Below are 14,315 nucleotides of genomic sequence, written 5' to 3'. Positions count from 1 at the left end.
ACACCAAGTACATAGCAAATTAACAACAGATACCTCAAAAAGGCTTGTCTGCAGTTATCTATGGAACAAATTGTGTTTAATGTTTGCTTGGTTAAACTACTCTAAATGATGGGCTCACTAATTTCAGGGATAACAATCATACAGGGCTTTGACTTCAAGGGAAAAAAAATCCAGAAAAAGCAAAAGTGGATCATGAATTTGAATGCGCAAAGAAACAACTTTTCTATCTCTGGATTCTATTGTTACCTGACTAATGGCTGCTCAAAGAACATCTCTACATTGACAGAAAAATCAGAATACTCTACTGTCTCCATTTTTGTCCTCATCAACATTCTATTTGCCTTACACTATGACTTCAGCAATAGCTTTCTCCATGACTGTCAGTTGTCACTCTTGTTCTCTTATTTTATATACAATCACAGTGGACTTTAAGGAAAAACAGATGTGATCATGTCACTTCACTATTCAGAACCCTGTAACAGCCCACTGCCACATCTCGGTGCACCATGATGGCCTCCCGTGATTTTTTTTTTTTTTTAACAGGTGGAGTTAGAAAGGTCTTCCTTCCATTGGTTAACTCTCCAAATGGCCATTATGGCCAGTGCTGCGCCAATCCAAAGCCAGGAGCCAGGTGCTTTTCCTGGTCTCCCATGTGGGTGCAGGGCCCAAGCACTTGGGCCATCCTCCACTGCACTCTCTGGCCACAGCAGAGAGCTGGGCTAGAAGAGGGGCAACCAGGACAGAGTCCGGCGCCCCGACCGGGACTAGAACCCGGTGTGCCGGTGCTGCAAGGTGGAGGATTAGCCTACTGAGCCGCAGCCATTATTTTTGTTTTGTTTGGTTTTTGGCCTCCCATGACTCTTACAGGATCCAGCTGCTCACTGATATCATCTCTTAGGTTTCAGCTTTTGCATTTTCTCAAACATACAAAAAGAACCATGATTTCAGGACATGCATTGCTTCTCGTTTCCTCAATGTGCAACACTTCGCTGCAGATATTTTTAAGTGGGCATGTATCTTAACTAAGAATTGAGGAACAGGGATGGTGAGGGAAATTTCCACTGTTTACCTTTGTATATACTTTTAAAATTGAACATTTGGGATCTAGTGTGTACCTAGTAAGACAAAATGAATTTTTATCTCTGATAAGTATTTTCCAGATTTAATGTAAGTTCTGGTCTCTACTAAAATGTCACCGCAGAACTTTTGTCACTCCTCATGCAAATAGCATAAATCTGTCCTTTAAAGTTCATTTTATTCTGTAAAACTAACCTGAAACTGACACCTTATGATGTGTTCTGTGTTTATAGCTCTTGTTTATTCCTGTGGAACAGTGGCCTTTATATTTTTCACTTGAATTATTATGGTTAGTGCTGCATTAATCTTATGATTATAAAGTAAATAGAAAGTGGGTTACTGTAGTGATTGAGAGAAGGAAGGAAGAATGGGGAAAGAAGTATGGTTGTTTTCTTGGAATTATGTCTTCAATCTATGAAGTCTATTCTCTTTATTAGTAAAAATTAAACTAATATTTTTGTAGTAAATTGTTCATTCATCGATGGTTCTAATTACAAGTCAGATTCATGGCCTTTGACTTGAAGCTATAGAATGATAGAATAGAGCCTGTGCATGTTCAGTTACTTAATGCTCCTCTCTCACTTTGGACATAGCTTTCTTTAGTGTACAAACAGATCGATCCCTAGTCCAAAAAACCCAAAATCCAAACTACTGCAAAATCTAGAATTTCTTAACTGATTACAGCAGGCCACAAGTGGGAATTCCAACCAAATCTGACCTCATGTGATGAGCTGCAGTCAAAAGGCGGGTGTAATAAGAATGTTGAATAAAATTACCTTCATTTCCTGTTCACACCTTTTGTCCCATACCTAAACTATCACATCATATATATGAACCATCCAAAAGTTAAAAAAAAATGACAAATCTGAAACTTCCTGTCCCAAGCATTTTGGATAGAGGATACTCTACCAGTATCTTCCAACAAAGACCAGTTCTGTCTTCCTGATGTCCCAAGATGAATGGATTCCTTGTATTTGGCTCTCCGATAGCAATTTATCTTCTTGCTTTGCTAATCACTTGGAATGTTATTTTATATTCATATTATACCTTTTTATTCTAAACGGTATCCTCAAAGAGTCATTGATTTTTTTTTTGGGGGGGGACTTCATGTGTTTGAACCTGCACTGGCACTTTCTATATAATTACATGATTGTTAAACAAATGCAACATTATAAAATAAATAAATTACATTTACCAATAGTATTTAAAGTCAGGAAGGCGTTATTAAAACTTTATATGTGTCAAATTTCAAAATATATTGCCCAGTAGTTATTGGTTGGTTGAGTTACAGGAAAGCAAAGCGAAATAACTTAAGTTTTTTAAGGTGATACTTTTTTTTTCTGATGTAGAAATAAGACAATGATAGAATAATTCATGGCTACACTTTTGGAACATGAGTGTGAACCTCGTTTGTTCTTGATCTGTTTCCTTGGTGAAGGACATGGATGACTTACCAAACCGTGCGCTCTTCACAGGACAGGAGGAATGATTCTGGGGTTGTTTTGTCTGTGGGATATCTGTTCAGTTTGATAAAAGAAATAAGCTTGAATTGGTCAACCCCGCTTCCTACTTTTATTTAGAAGCTAGAATGCTTGAGGACAGACATTCTCAACCTTCAAAAATGTGAAAAAAAATTGACCAAGACAAGCTCTGTACCTGCAGGTTTGCATCTATAATAATCAGAAGGGGAGTTAATGTCAAGTTAGCAGCTAGAATTTAGGCCAAGTAGCTTTGAGACAGAAATAATAAGTGTACTATAGAAAGCTAAAGGGCTCATAGAAAAAGTTTCTTGGAATGCAACAAATGAATAAGATGTTGTGAATGGCACTTTGGTTTTTATACACGTGTCGCCGATTGGCAGCTGGTGGCTTGCTGGGGATTGTTGATGCATGCCATATCTTTGATTTTTACAGGGAATGAATGTTCTGTCTTTTAACTGGAGAAGCCCGAGTGAGGAACTGCTGAGAGCAGCTGTGTATTCGGGAAAGACTTGCTGGTGGCAGCCTTAGAATGCAAGCCCGGGATGGGCGTTTGGCCTAGCAGTTAAGCCAGTGCTTGGGATGCCCACATCCCATAGCGGAGTGCCTGGATTCAAGTGCAGGCTGTACTCCCAGTTCTCACGTCCTGCTCATGCATAGCCTGGGAGTCCAGATGACTCCAGTGTGTGGGTCTGTGCCACCTGCACAGGACACCTGGATGGAACTCCAGCCTCCCAGCTTCTCCTCTTACTCTGCAGCTGTTGCAGGCCGTTGAGCAGTGACCCAGTGGATGGGAGCCCTGGCCGTGTCTGTCTCTCTGCTCTCTCTCTCTTCTCCCTTTCCTCTCTCCCTCCCATTCCTTTCCCCCCACCCCATCTCTGTGTGTGTGTGTGTGCCTGCCTGCCTCTCAAGAAGACATGAAGTAGGAGGCCCCATCAGTGGAGTCGGTCCTGGAGGACTTGGGTCAGATGGTGTATTGGCAGCTGCAGTGTAGCCATAGTGGTGCGCTCATCCAGTTGGGGACTGTCCTAGATAGTATTTGGCTACATAGTGCTTAGATCTATTGGTTCTGGTTCCCAAGCTTTTGCTTCATTCATGTAAAAGTGGTAGATTTTGTTAATTGGTAAATGGGGCCCTTATGAATACATTATTTTATTGGCTTCTATAGGAGAAATAAATTGAGAGGTAAAATGGGCTGTTAGATATTGATTCCTCCCAATGCAACCTTCCTGTGCCTTTCAAGACTCTGCAATATGGATGGGCTTAACTGGAACTATGTCTGGTCTGCTGAGACAGTCAGTGAGGCTGCTGAATTTCCAGCCTCTAAACCCGACCTGTCTATTCCATTTCAGCCCTTTAGCCAGATAATCCATCTGTTCTGAAACTCTGCCCTGTTCTCAGAATTGCACTCCTGAGCTTCTAAGTTACAGTCTATTCTCTACCAAGAATGCATTTATCTAAGTCTTAACTGTTGACATCAGGCCTGTCGCTGTTGGAAATATTTTTTTGAAATTAATATTTTACTTTTGAGATGACCTTTAAATTCAAATTTTTAGTGAAAGGCTCAATGACTCTATGAAATAAATTCAACACAGAAAAGTAAAAAGAGAATGGTCCAGCAGAAAAAATAGGCAATATTGAATAAAATAGCAAATGAAATGGTGTTCAACTTTATGCATGTAATGGTAAAGTAGTTACAAAATCATTCAGACTAGAGTGGTATATAATACCACCAATTTAACTGAGAAAGATTTAAAACAAAGTTTGACAAAGCATTGTATTTGCTGCAAAAGTGATACACAGAGGTATTTCAGTTTTCTTTTTAAATTTTAACTCCTGCATGTAAATAGAATATGCAGTCTTTGTGTTTCTGTGTCTGGCTTATTTCACTGAATGGGACAATATCTACAGGAATGTAAATGAGTGAAGCTGCTGTGGAAAACAGTTTGGGTAGCTCTTAAAAATAGAATTGCCATATGATCCAGCAACCTCTTCTCGGTATATAACCAAAAGTCATGAACACGTTGTATCTAAGAGATACCCGCTCAACTATGTTTACAGTAGAACTGATCACATGCAGCAATTATCTTACTGCATTTTCAAAATAAAAATGTTAGATGTTTGTGATACCTGTTATGTGTTATCACATGACATATGCTAGTTAGTATACCACTTAAAATATTCTACCTCACATTATAATTCATGTTCTCCTCAGAGCTGAATTTGACACTTCTTGCAATGTTATGTCTAGAATAACTAAATTTTACATAGGCTTTGCTCCTTCAATTTGTTCACTGTTTTGAATATCTCAATAGTATGTCTGATCTGATATTAAGTAGTATATACATTTAGTGAATAATTAGTCTTTTTGTGGTGGTATCAACATAACAAATATTTCATATCTCATACCTTATAGGAAAACTACATGATATTTTATTATGATATAAAGTACTATCCCTTTCTGTACTTGCATTTAAAAATGAACAACAGATGAAATGCTCTAGCTATGGTCTATTTGTAGCATAATTGGCAATTAACTTGTAATTGAATCAAAAGATTCTGATGTTTTGAATAAAAGAACATAAGTACATTGTTCACAAGCAGGAACAGAACAGATTAATAACTGCTAATATGTATTATGGAAACATTCCTTAAGAGAAAATTCAGTGAAACAGCATAATAGAAGGAAATCATTTAAAAAATGAAAGATGTTGAAGGATTTCCTTTATATGGTAGTAAGCAAAATATTGCAGTCAGAAATTAAAATGGGAAGATATCCTAATGGGATTGACAAAATATATTTTTAAAATACTAAAAAACATATTTCTAGGTAATTCAGGTTATAATGCCCACTAAGAAGCTAGTATCCTGCCAGTAGGTCTGTTTATAAAAGGGAAGAAAAACATATAAATTTATCTTGAAAACAGTACCTGAAATTATGGCAGAAAGTTAATAAAAGAACATCCTCCTTGTGATTCTATTGATTTATACACCCATCATTACAGCTGAAAAGGTGCATAATGCTCTTTGGAGCATTTCAAACTATCTTTGCATTGTACCTTCTCAACTTGACCTATGTGAGCTAATAATAAATGAAGAAAGAAATGAGAGATTGAATTGGTAATACCAACAATGTAACAGATCTAGACATCCAGTTTTAGACTGAGAAATTTGATACAATTTCACAGAATAGAGGCACTGAAAATACTGAAGGGAACATTAAAACCAGAATAACAGCTAAGATGTTGGGGTAGGCTTAAAGTACAGATGAGAACTTGAGACATTAAAAACAATAACATTAAAGATCAATTCTGGATTAAAGTATTAGGTAATGGAGAGGAAGGTGGACTTAACAAAACAGTGGAGGAAAGCATGAAAAATAAATAGGAGTAGAAACTGGGAAAGAGGCTGAGTTCTGGAAGGCAAGAGAGTGAAAAGATAGAGCAGTTCTCCAGTTTCAGGAAAATGCCATACAGAAAATGGATGAGAGGTACTATCAGAAGAGAGAATGCGAATTTCTAGAACTGATGAAAATGTAGGGCCGGCGCTGTGGCTCACTAGGCTAATCCTCCACCTTGCGGCGCCGGCACACCAGGTTCTAGTCCCAGTCGGGGCGCCGGATTCTGTCCCGGGTGCCCCTCTTCCAGGCCCGCTCTCTGCTGTGGCCAGGGAGTGCAGTGGAGGATGGCCCAGGTGCTTGGGCCCTGCACCCCATGGGAGACCAGGATAAGTACCTGGCTCCTGCCATGGGACCAGCGCGTTGCGCCGGCCGCAGTGCGGCGGCCATTGGAGGGTGAACCAACGGCAAAGGAAGACCTTTCTCTCTGTCTCTCTCACTGTCCACTCTGCTGGTCAAAAAATAAAAAAATGAATCTGCATATCAAAGATAAAATAAACTTAATCCATTTACATTACAGTCAGAGTACAGAACCAACAGAAAGGGGTATTAAAAACTGGTAATGAGAAACATGTTTAAAAGAATGAAAGTAAGACTTAAAAAAGGCTCTTGGCAGGAAAAATGAGAAGGAAGAAAAATATTAACATGTATATAATTACTGGGAAATGGCGATTAAGATAAATAGTAAAATTGTCTTGAAGATCAAAGGAGAACAGGGAAAGCAAAGACTGTTCTTCCTCTTATCTTGATATGTGTGTTCATCTACCAATTGGAAACTATAGGGATTTAGATGCCCTGTCATTTTCTTGAGGTAGAAAATGGCCTTTCAGTGGTTTTGTCAGATTTCATTTTCAAGCAGTTGACTGGTTTCCTAATTTAACCTTTATCCCAGAGCAGATCTTTGGCCTGGACCCTGTGCACATGATCGGGGAACAGGCTCAGCAGTAAAGCTTCAGTGTCTCCGCCTGGGTTCTCACCTCCCCTTCTGTGGACTGCAGGTGGAGCTCCTTCCTGCAGGTGGCCTTGAAGTCTCCTGCAGCTGCGCTCACCTGGACCCCGCGAGGTGCTTCCATGATCAAGGATCTGGTGGGTGATTCAAGCCTAAGGGAAAAACAAAGAAATTGTGACAAACCTAAAGACAATTCTAGGCGAATGAAAACAACTAACTGACCAGATAGGCCTGAATAAATATCCTTGCCATTTCAATCAAAACCAAAATGAATTTTAGGAGCATCTTAGATTGCCTTATCTGTGTTTTAGCCCTTTATAAAAATTTTCCTCTTCACATCCATTATTTATTCTGAATTGTAAATGATTTCATAACCATATCTTAAGCTTTTTTTCCTAACAGTTATGAGAAGTGGGCCATGATAAGTTAACTTGTTTAAATATTTTATATATTATCAATATTAATGATAGAGATTTAATGAATAAATTACAATTTAGGATGTGTGTGTCTCTAAATAAAGGATCCCCATTTGCCTGAGAACTGTAATGAAAACCATTAATACTAAAAATTTTCAGGCATGCACAGTCAAAATTTTGTAAACATGAAAAAGTTCAAAGTACTCATTACACTTCCAGAAAGTAATTTCACTCACATGAGTGAAATGTCCAGAAAAATGAGTGACATTAGTTTGAGAAAGAACAATCAAATGGAGATATACAAGAAAAAAGTGTGATTGAGTTGACTATGTAAATCATGAGGTAAAGAATACAAGTATTTTAGATGTATATGCCTGCAACAAAGAGTTGTGGAGGCACTTCCGAAGCTGGCTGTAAATACAAAACTAGAGAAAAGAGCAAAGGGAGCCAATGCGGAAACTAGGACAGGTGGCTCAGCACCAGCATGAGAAGAGGGGGTGCCCATACTTTGGTGTTTGAGGGAGTCCTCTGTCCTCAGATGCAACAGCATATGTCATTCCTGAATGCTGGACTTGAGGACAAAGTCCCATCATGCTAGATTCATTGTAACACAGAATCTGGTTCCTTTGGAGCAATAGATCCAGTGGTTTTTGCAGAGAGAAATCAAATGAGATCTCTGGGGTTCAATTCACTCTCAGTTGAGAAGTTGAACTTGGAAGCTTATAAGCGCTACTGAAAGAGTAGAGTAGTGATCAATTTCAGTTCACAATTGATCACACTGATAAGTCTAAGAGTCAAAAGGATCACACAAACAAGTCTAGTGTCTGCTAATACTAGCTGATAGAATCAAAAAGGGAGAGAACAATCCATCATGATTCTCTATTTTTAAGAAATGTCTTTTTTACCAAAAAATATTTTTTCATAGAACATTGGAAAATTGAAATGAAAAAAAATTTCCCCATACTAATGTTTAGTAAATCCTAAGGATTAACAAATTAGCATTTTGCTTTCAGTATCCAAATTTCCATATTAATTTTAAAACATATATTTCATAATTGATACCCCTGATCCATACCCAAACATAAACTACCTTAAATAGTGCACTTGTGGCCACTGCCATTTCTATTAATTCTAATATTAAGTGTGAGTTTATGTTGGGTTATAATTGAGCCACTCAAAATAGCAGTCAGATAAGAAAATGCTCTAAAAGATTATGGATACAATAAAACAAAACTCATGAGCCTGTAAATGGAAAGAAAACCATTTATTTTATTCAGTCACTAACACTTTATTCCAAAGAGCATGCATTTCATAGTTGAACATGCATATTAAATGTGAATCAAGTTTATCCCAGACTTGACATTTGGTTATAGGACATTAACATGTATTAAGTTTTTCTGGGGGTTTGAATTTTTCATGTTTGCTTTATTAATTAGAAATATTTAATATATTCATATTCTGTTTAAACTTTAGGTTTTACTGTCAAAGTGGTCACAGCATAGACTATTGCTTTTCCAGTAGTGACTTAGAGGATCCCAATTGAAAGATGCAGTGAAGATGGGGACTTGAGTAGACTTGGATTCAGGAATGCAAGCCAGCGGCAGTAAACTTTAATTTCATTATCTCTACATTGACAGTTGAAAGTTTTTCTTATGGGGTTGTTGTAAGAATTAGGGAGAAAATTATGTGGTAGGATAGTATTTAGAGGTATTACTGAATTTCTTCCCCTGCTCCATTCTCTTGTACCTCTTGTTCTCTCAGTCACTGAGCAGTGCATTTTGCCACAAGTTGTATATGACAGAGAACCTGATAGAAATGAGTTTTATAACTTTATGGAAATCTAAAAAGATTTATTTGAAAGGCTACTGGGGAAAGAGGGAGAGAGATCTTTGATCTGCTGGTTCACTCCTCACATAGCTGCAATGGCCAGGGCTGGGCCAGGCCAATTCCAAAAGCAAGGAATTCCATCTGGGTCTCCATTGTGGATGGCAAGGACCCAACTACTGTTTGCTTTCTTGGCAAATTAGCAGGAGTCAAATCTGAAGCCTAGCAGCCAGCACTCTAACAGGGATGCCCCTGTCACAGGCAACCTGCTGTGCCACAATGCTGGACCATGAAAAGGCATTGCAAATCAAAAAGGGCCCTAACCATTTAGTAGTAATTACTCAGAATAAATAAGAAGGAAAGTAAGGTCATTGGGAAGCTGTTATTTATTGGCACCTGCTAAAGAATAGCGAACACGTCTCTTCATTCACAGGGTAAAGACAACTTGCAGGAAAGTCAACAGAATTGGGTCACTGTGTGCCACCATCGGAGGCCAGCTCCTAGGTGCTGGGATGTTTATTCCTGAGGAGTCAGACATTCGGGGGAAGGCAGTGAAGTCTCATAGCTGAGGACAAGAGCCTCAAAGGAGAGAGAACATGTGTGATCCATGATGAATGAAAACTGAGTGTAGGTGATGGAGAACCTCTTAGGAAATGCGAGCTGGGATCCATGAAACTCTGAATGGATAATGTCAGCCCTGAATATGTTAGCACAGTATAATCCCCTGTGTACAATGACTCAAACCCTATGAAAGAGAAGAAAAAATGGACCGGGATCTAGGTTTCTGTAATCAGTGCAGTGGAGGTCAAGTGGGTAAATGAGATATTACAGGAACATTTTCATTTCTTCAAGTAATTTTATGATGTATTAAATATACCTGATGATAGTGAAAGAAATTATAGATACGTTATATTGTACATAAAGTATTAGCAAAGTGGCAGTGATTTTATGCCATTGTCAAATCCCTCAAGTGCAGAAATGATTAAGATTTTTAATTCAAATAGTTTCAACTACACACTTTGTTAGAAATGTAATCAATAAGACAAAATAGTTCAAATAATAACCATATTTAGACAATTAACATACAGTATAGGAATTTAAAATTATAAAATTCAATTAAAGCTTTCAAAAATTCTAATTTTAATTGTTGAAATGAACATGTTGCACTAGTCAAATATTTCTTATGAATATGAGTTAAAGCAAACTTAGTACCAATTTTTTATAAGTTCTTGATTTTTTAAAAAATTATTTGGAAGTTAGAGTTACAGAGAAAGAGGTCTTCCATCTGCTGGTTCACTCCCCAATTGGCTGCAATCACCGGAGCTGTGCAGATATGAAGCCCAGGAACCAGGAGCTGCTTCTGGGTCTCCCACATGGTACAGGGGCCCAAGGACTTGGGTCATCTTCTACTGCTCTCCCAGCCAGCCATAGCAGAGAGCTGGGTCGGAAGAGGAGCACCAGGACTAGAACTGGTGCCCATACGGGATGCCAGCATTGCAGGTGGTGGCTTTACCTGCTATGCCACGGCACCGGCCCTCATCTTGATTATTAAGTAAAAGGCAAAAAGCTAATTACTTTCTTTAAAACTGCTTTATCTTGACTGTGTATTATCTACTGTTTATTTGAAAGGCACAGTGAAAGAGATCTTCCTTCCACTGGTTCACTCTCTAAACTTCTGAATTACCCAGGACTGGGCCAGGTGGAAACCAAGACCCAGGGATTCTATCCGGGTCCTGGTTTGTAGGACCCAAGTACTGGAGATAACATATGCACTGCCTGCCTGAGTGTGCATTAGAAGGAACTTAAATCAGTAGAAGTGGGACTAAATCCTGGGCACTCTGATAAGGGATGCGGGCACCCCAAGAGGGCAGCTTAATCAATTGCTCCAAAAGGCTTGTGCTACAAACTAGTTTCTTGTTGGTAAAATATCATAGTAGGACTACCACCTGTACATTTTATACCTAAAAAGCTTAAAATTAACATGATTGTGAATAGCATAATTTCATTCATGCTCTCTTTCAGAAGCCTATATTATATCTGAATCATCCATCATTGATATGAGATAGCATATATGCCTACATTTAGGTATGTATATACAAATTAAGTACCTGGAGCTGTACAAGTATGTTGTCTTGTTCTATCATATGCTCAACAGGGGGAAAAAGACATTTTTCTACACATGATAGAACAATGTTGTTTTCCATTTAAATTCCAGAAGAGTTAAGCCAAATGAATATTTATATTAAATTTTTTTTGCATTTTCAGTTTCATCACACTTTTAAAAAATACTGAAATTAGTCCTATGATTATGGCAGTATGTCTCCAAAGGACATAATAGAATAGATGTAGACAAAGAAGATTTATAGTAAAACAAGACATCACACATTCCTAGCTGTGGCAGTTTATCAAAATGGGCTGATGGTTGAAAATAATATATATCATTGACTATTCTACAAGTAAATTTTCTCAGGCCCTTACTAGAGGTTGTGCACCTCTACAAGCTATATAGCATAATAGGAAAGCATTCTCTATATTGAAAGTCCTGCTGCATACCATAAAATTATAGAAAGTATTCCAAAAAAGCATACTGGGAAATCAAGCGTATATGCACTAAATTTAATCATTGTGTGCAGGAGTTACATCAGCCTAATGAGAGACCTGACCATGGATTTCAACAAGAAGTTACTCAGGAGTTGTACTTCAAAATATAAAAAGTTGAATTCTCTGGGACTCAGTCATAAAGCATTTTTAAAAATAGAATATTGTAGCATAAAATACCATTTTTTCTTTAAAAATGAGTTATCTGTATAATTGTAATAATGTAAAAGCTAATATTGAGATTTTTTATTTTTAAAACTTTGCATGGATTATCTTCTAATCACCCCATTACTGAAAAGTGACCAGTGTATTTATCTATTTTATCTTTGATCATTGGGTATTTGTGTGATGGAGTTAGTTTTCCAGGGTTATGTAGTTAGCACAAATAACCACTAGCATGCCAATCTTGAGGAAGAACAATGTTGTACAACCTAAAACTACAAAACTACAGTTACCAAGATAGTGTTGGCCTGGCATAAAGATAATAAACACAGAATAATAGAATATCTTCTAGCTATTCTTTTACTTGCACTGTCATCTGATTTTTAACAAAGGTAACACAACAATCCAATTAGGAACACAAGTATTTTTCAACAACTAGTTTTGGAATACCAGGATATCTATATAGACAAAATGAACCTTCATCTCTACTACATATTAGCATCAAATGTACAGGTTATAATGGACGTTTAGCTTAATAATAAATGTAGTTAAGACACTTGGGTCCCATAACAGAGTGCATGGCTTTGATACTTAGCTACAGTTCTACTCCAAATCCAACTTCATGCTAATGCACACCCAGGGATGTCATGGTTGCTCAGGGTGGTGAATTTCTGCCACTGATTTGGGAGACTTATCCCTAGCTATAGAAGGGAATGAAACCTTGAATGGGAGTTATTTTTATCTATACCTCTGCTTCTCAAATAATTTCTTTCAAAGGGACTACTAAAAATATAAGACTTTTGAATGAAAACATCTTTGTGACCAAACCATCTTAGGTCACAGAAAGCAATAAGTATTAAATATTTTCAAAATATAAGGTGTAAATATCTTCAATATTAAGAGATGCCTTTCAGGGCCGACGCTGTGGCACAGTGGGTTAACGCCCAGGCCTGAAGTGCTGGCATCCCATAAGGCTGCCTGTTCGAGACCTGGCTGTTCCACTTCCAATCCAGCTCTCTGCTGTGACCTGGGAAAGCAATAGTTGGCCCAAATCCTTGGGCCCCTGCACCCACGCAGGAGACGTGGAGGAAGCTCCTGGCTTCTGGTCCGCGTAGCTCCAGCCATTGCAGCCATTGCAGCCATCTAGGGAATGAACCATCAGATGGAAGACCTCTTTCTCTCTGCCTCTCCTCTCTCTGTGTGTAATGAATAAATCTTAAAATATGCCTTTCAAAATGAGGAATAAAGTTAATATGAAACATGTTTACTTGGAAATAAAATATATCACAAAGGACTTATGTCAGGATATATAAGTAAGTATCTAAATCCAAAATGAAAAACATAAAATGCAATTAAAACATAAAAATGGCTTAAACATCAAAAAACACAGAATAATAAGTTTTTTTTTTAATTTTGGTACAAAATGTTTGTGATCCTTGTATATTTTTTTCATGAGGTATGAGGTAAATCTCATGGCAATAATTACAAAAATACATAGGATTAGGAAGATGCATTAATAAAATATTTCATGTTTAATAGAATACTAATCATCAATAAATACAAGAACTGTTGATGCATATATTACCATGGATGGATCTCAGAAATATTTTGTATGAGTGAAACCTTATAAACAGTACAGATCATATGATTTGTTTGTGTTAGGTAGTAAACTACTCTACAATGAATATAATGGTTGCTTCTAGTGGTTGATGGGGTTTTACTGGTAAGGGGCATGAGGAAACATGCAGGACTGATACTGTTTCATATCTTGACAGGCATTTGTGTTCACAAGTGCATGGTATTTGCAGCTGTTGACACACAGTAAATATGAAACTCAGCTTTGTGTATATTATTGCATAAAAATTTTAGTACAAAATATTAATGGTATGTACTACTTACCTTCACCAAAGACTAACCAACTGAGGCTGTAGATATCCATCTGTCACTGAAGTAGGTCTGAAGGCTCCATACTCAAGTACTGGCTCATGCCCAAGGGCATTGGGATTTGCATGATGTTGGGTTTCACTAGCTGAGCATAGTTTTCAGGGTCAAGTCCTGTGCTTATATACCTGTTTGATGCTGCAATGATGGAGTCTTGCTCTGCTTCCTTAGAGGAAGTGTGATGGAGATAGGAAAGTGACGGAGATAGTCCCTTGAATGCCAGTGCTAACATTGAGGTGGACTACACCTAAGACTTACAGATGCAGGTGTCTACACAGTCTAGGGATGGGTCCAAGCTCACCCCATAGGGAGCGATGATGCAGTCCAAAACATAAGTACATCCCACTGGGATGCAGGTCTCTGCCTGGTGCTAGAGCAGGTCCAGAGACTACATATGTGAAGACTATTACAGTATTGGGGGCATCTCATTTCTGAATGGCTCTGGGTTTGGTTGTACGGGGCCTGGCACTGAA

General features: G+C 38.0%; 1 protein-coding gene and 1 long non-coding RNA gene across 10 annotated transcripts in view; one reads left to right on the top strand and one right to left on the bottom strand.

Annotated features, from left to right (window-relative positions):
- The window catches only part of SGCZ (sarcoglycan zeta), a 1,232,459-nt gene that overhangs the window by 5,873 nt on the left and 1,212,271 nt on the right, over nucleotides 1-14,315 (bottom strand). For all 3 annotated transcript variants that reach the window (XM_017350432.4, XM_089327274.1, XM_089327275.1), the window contains one exon: nucleotides 6,930-7,053. In XM_017350432.4, coding sequence (XP_017205921.2) covers nucleotides 6,930-7,053 — 124 coding nt within the window. The remainder of the gene's footprint in view (nucleotides 1-6,929; nucleotides 7,054-14,315) is intronic.
- The window catches only part of LOC149127848 (uncharacterized), a 43,231-nt gene that overhangs the window by 26,360 nt on the left and 2,556 nt on the right, over nucleotides 1-14,315 (top strand). The window contains exon 3 of one of the 7 annotated variants that reach the window (XR_016229949.1): nucleotides 6,951-7,086. The exons of 2 other annotated variants lie outside the window; for them this stretch is intronic. This is a non-coding gene — a long non-coding RNA (uncharacterized LOC149127848). Of the gene's footprint in view, nucleotides 1-543; nucleotides 629-2,990; nucleotides 3,010-6,844; nucleotides 7,087-14,315 lie in introns of those variants that run through there. 4 more of the 7 variants (XR_016229953.1, XR_016229948.1, XR_016229957.1 and 1 more) reach the window with 4 other exon arrangements.

This window comes from Oryctolagus cuniculus, chromosome 2 (genome assembly GCF_051225735.1).
Source record: "Oryctolagus cuniculus isolate XC-2025 breed Fujian yellow rabbit chromosome 2, ASM5122573v1, whole genome shotgun sequence".
In the NCBI taxonomy this organism is placed as follows: domain Eukaryota; kingdom Metazoa; phylum Chordata; class Mammalia; order Lagomorpha; family Leporidae; genus Oryctolagus; species Oryctolagus cuniculus.
The sequence above is the reverse complement of the archived record's forward strand: the minus strand, read 5'-3'. Positions and strand labels throughout refer to the sequence as shown.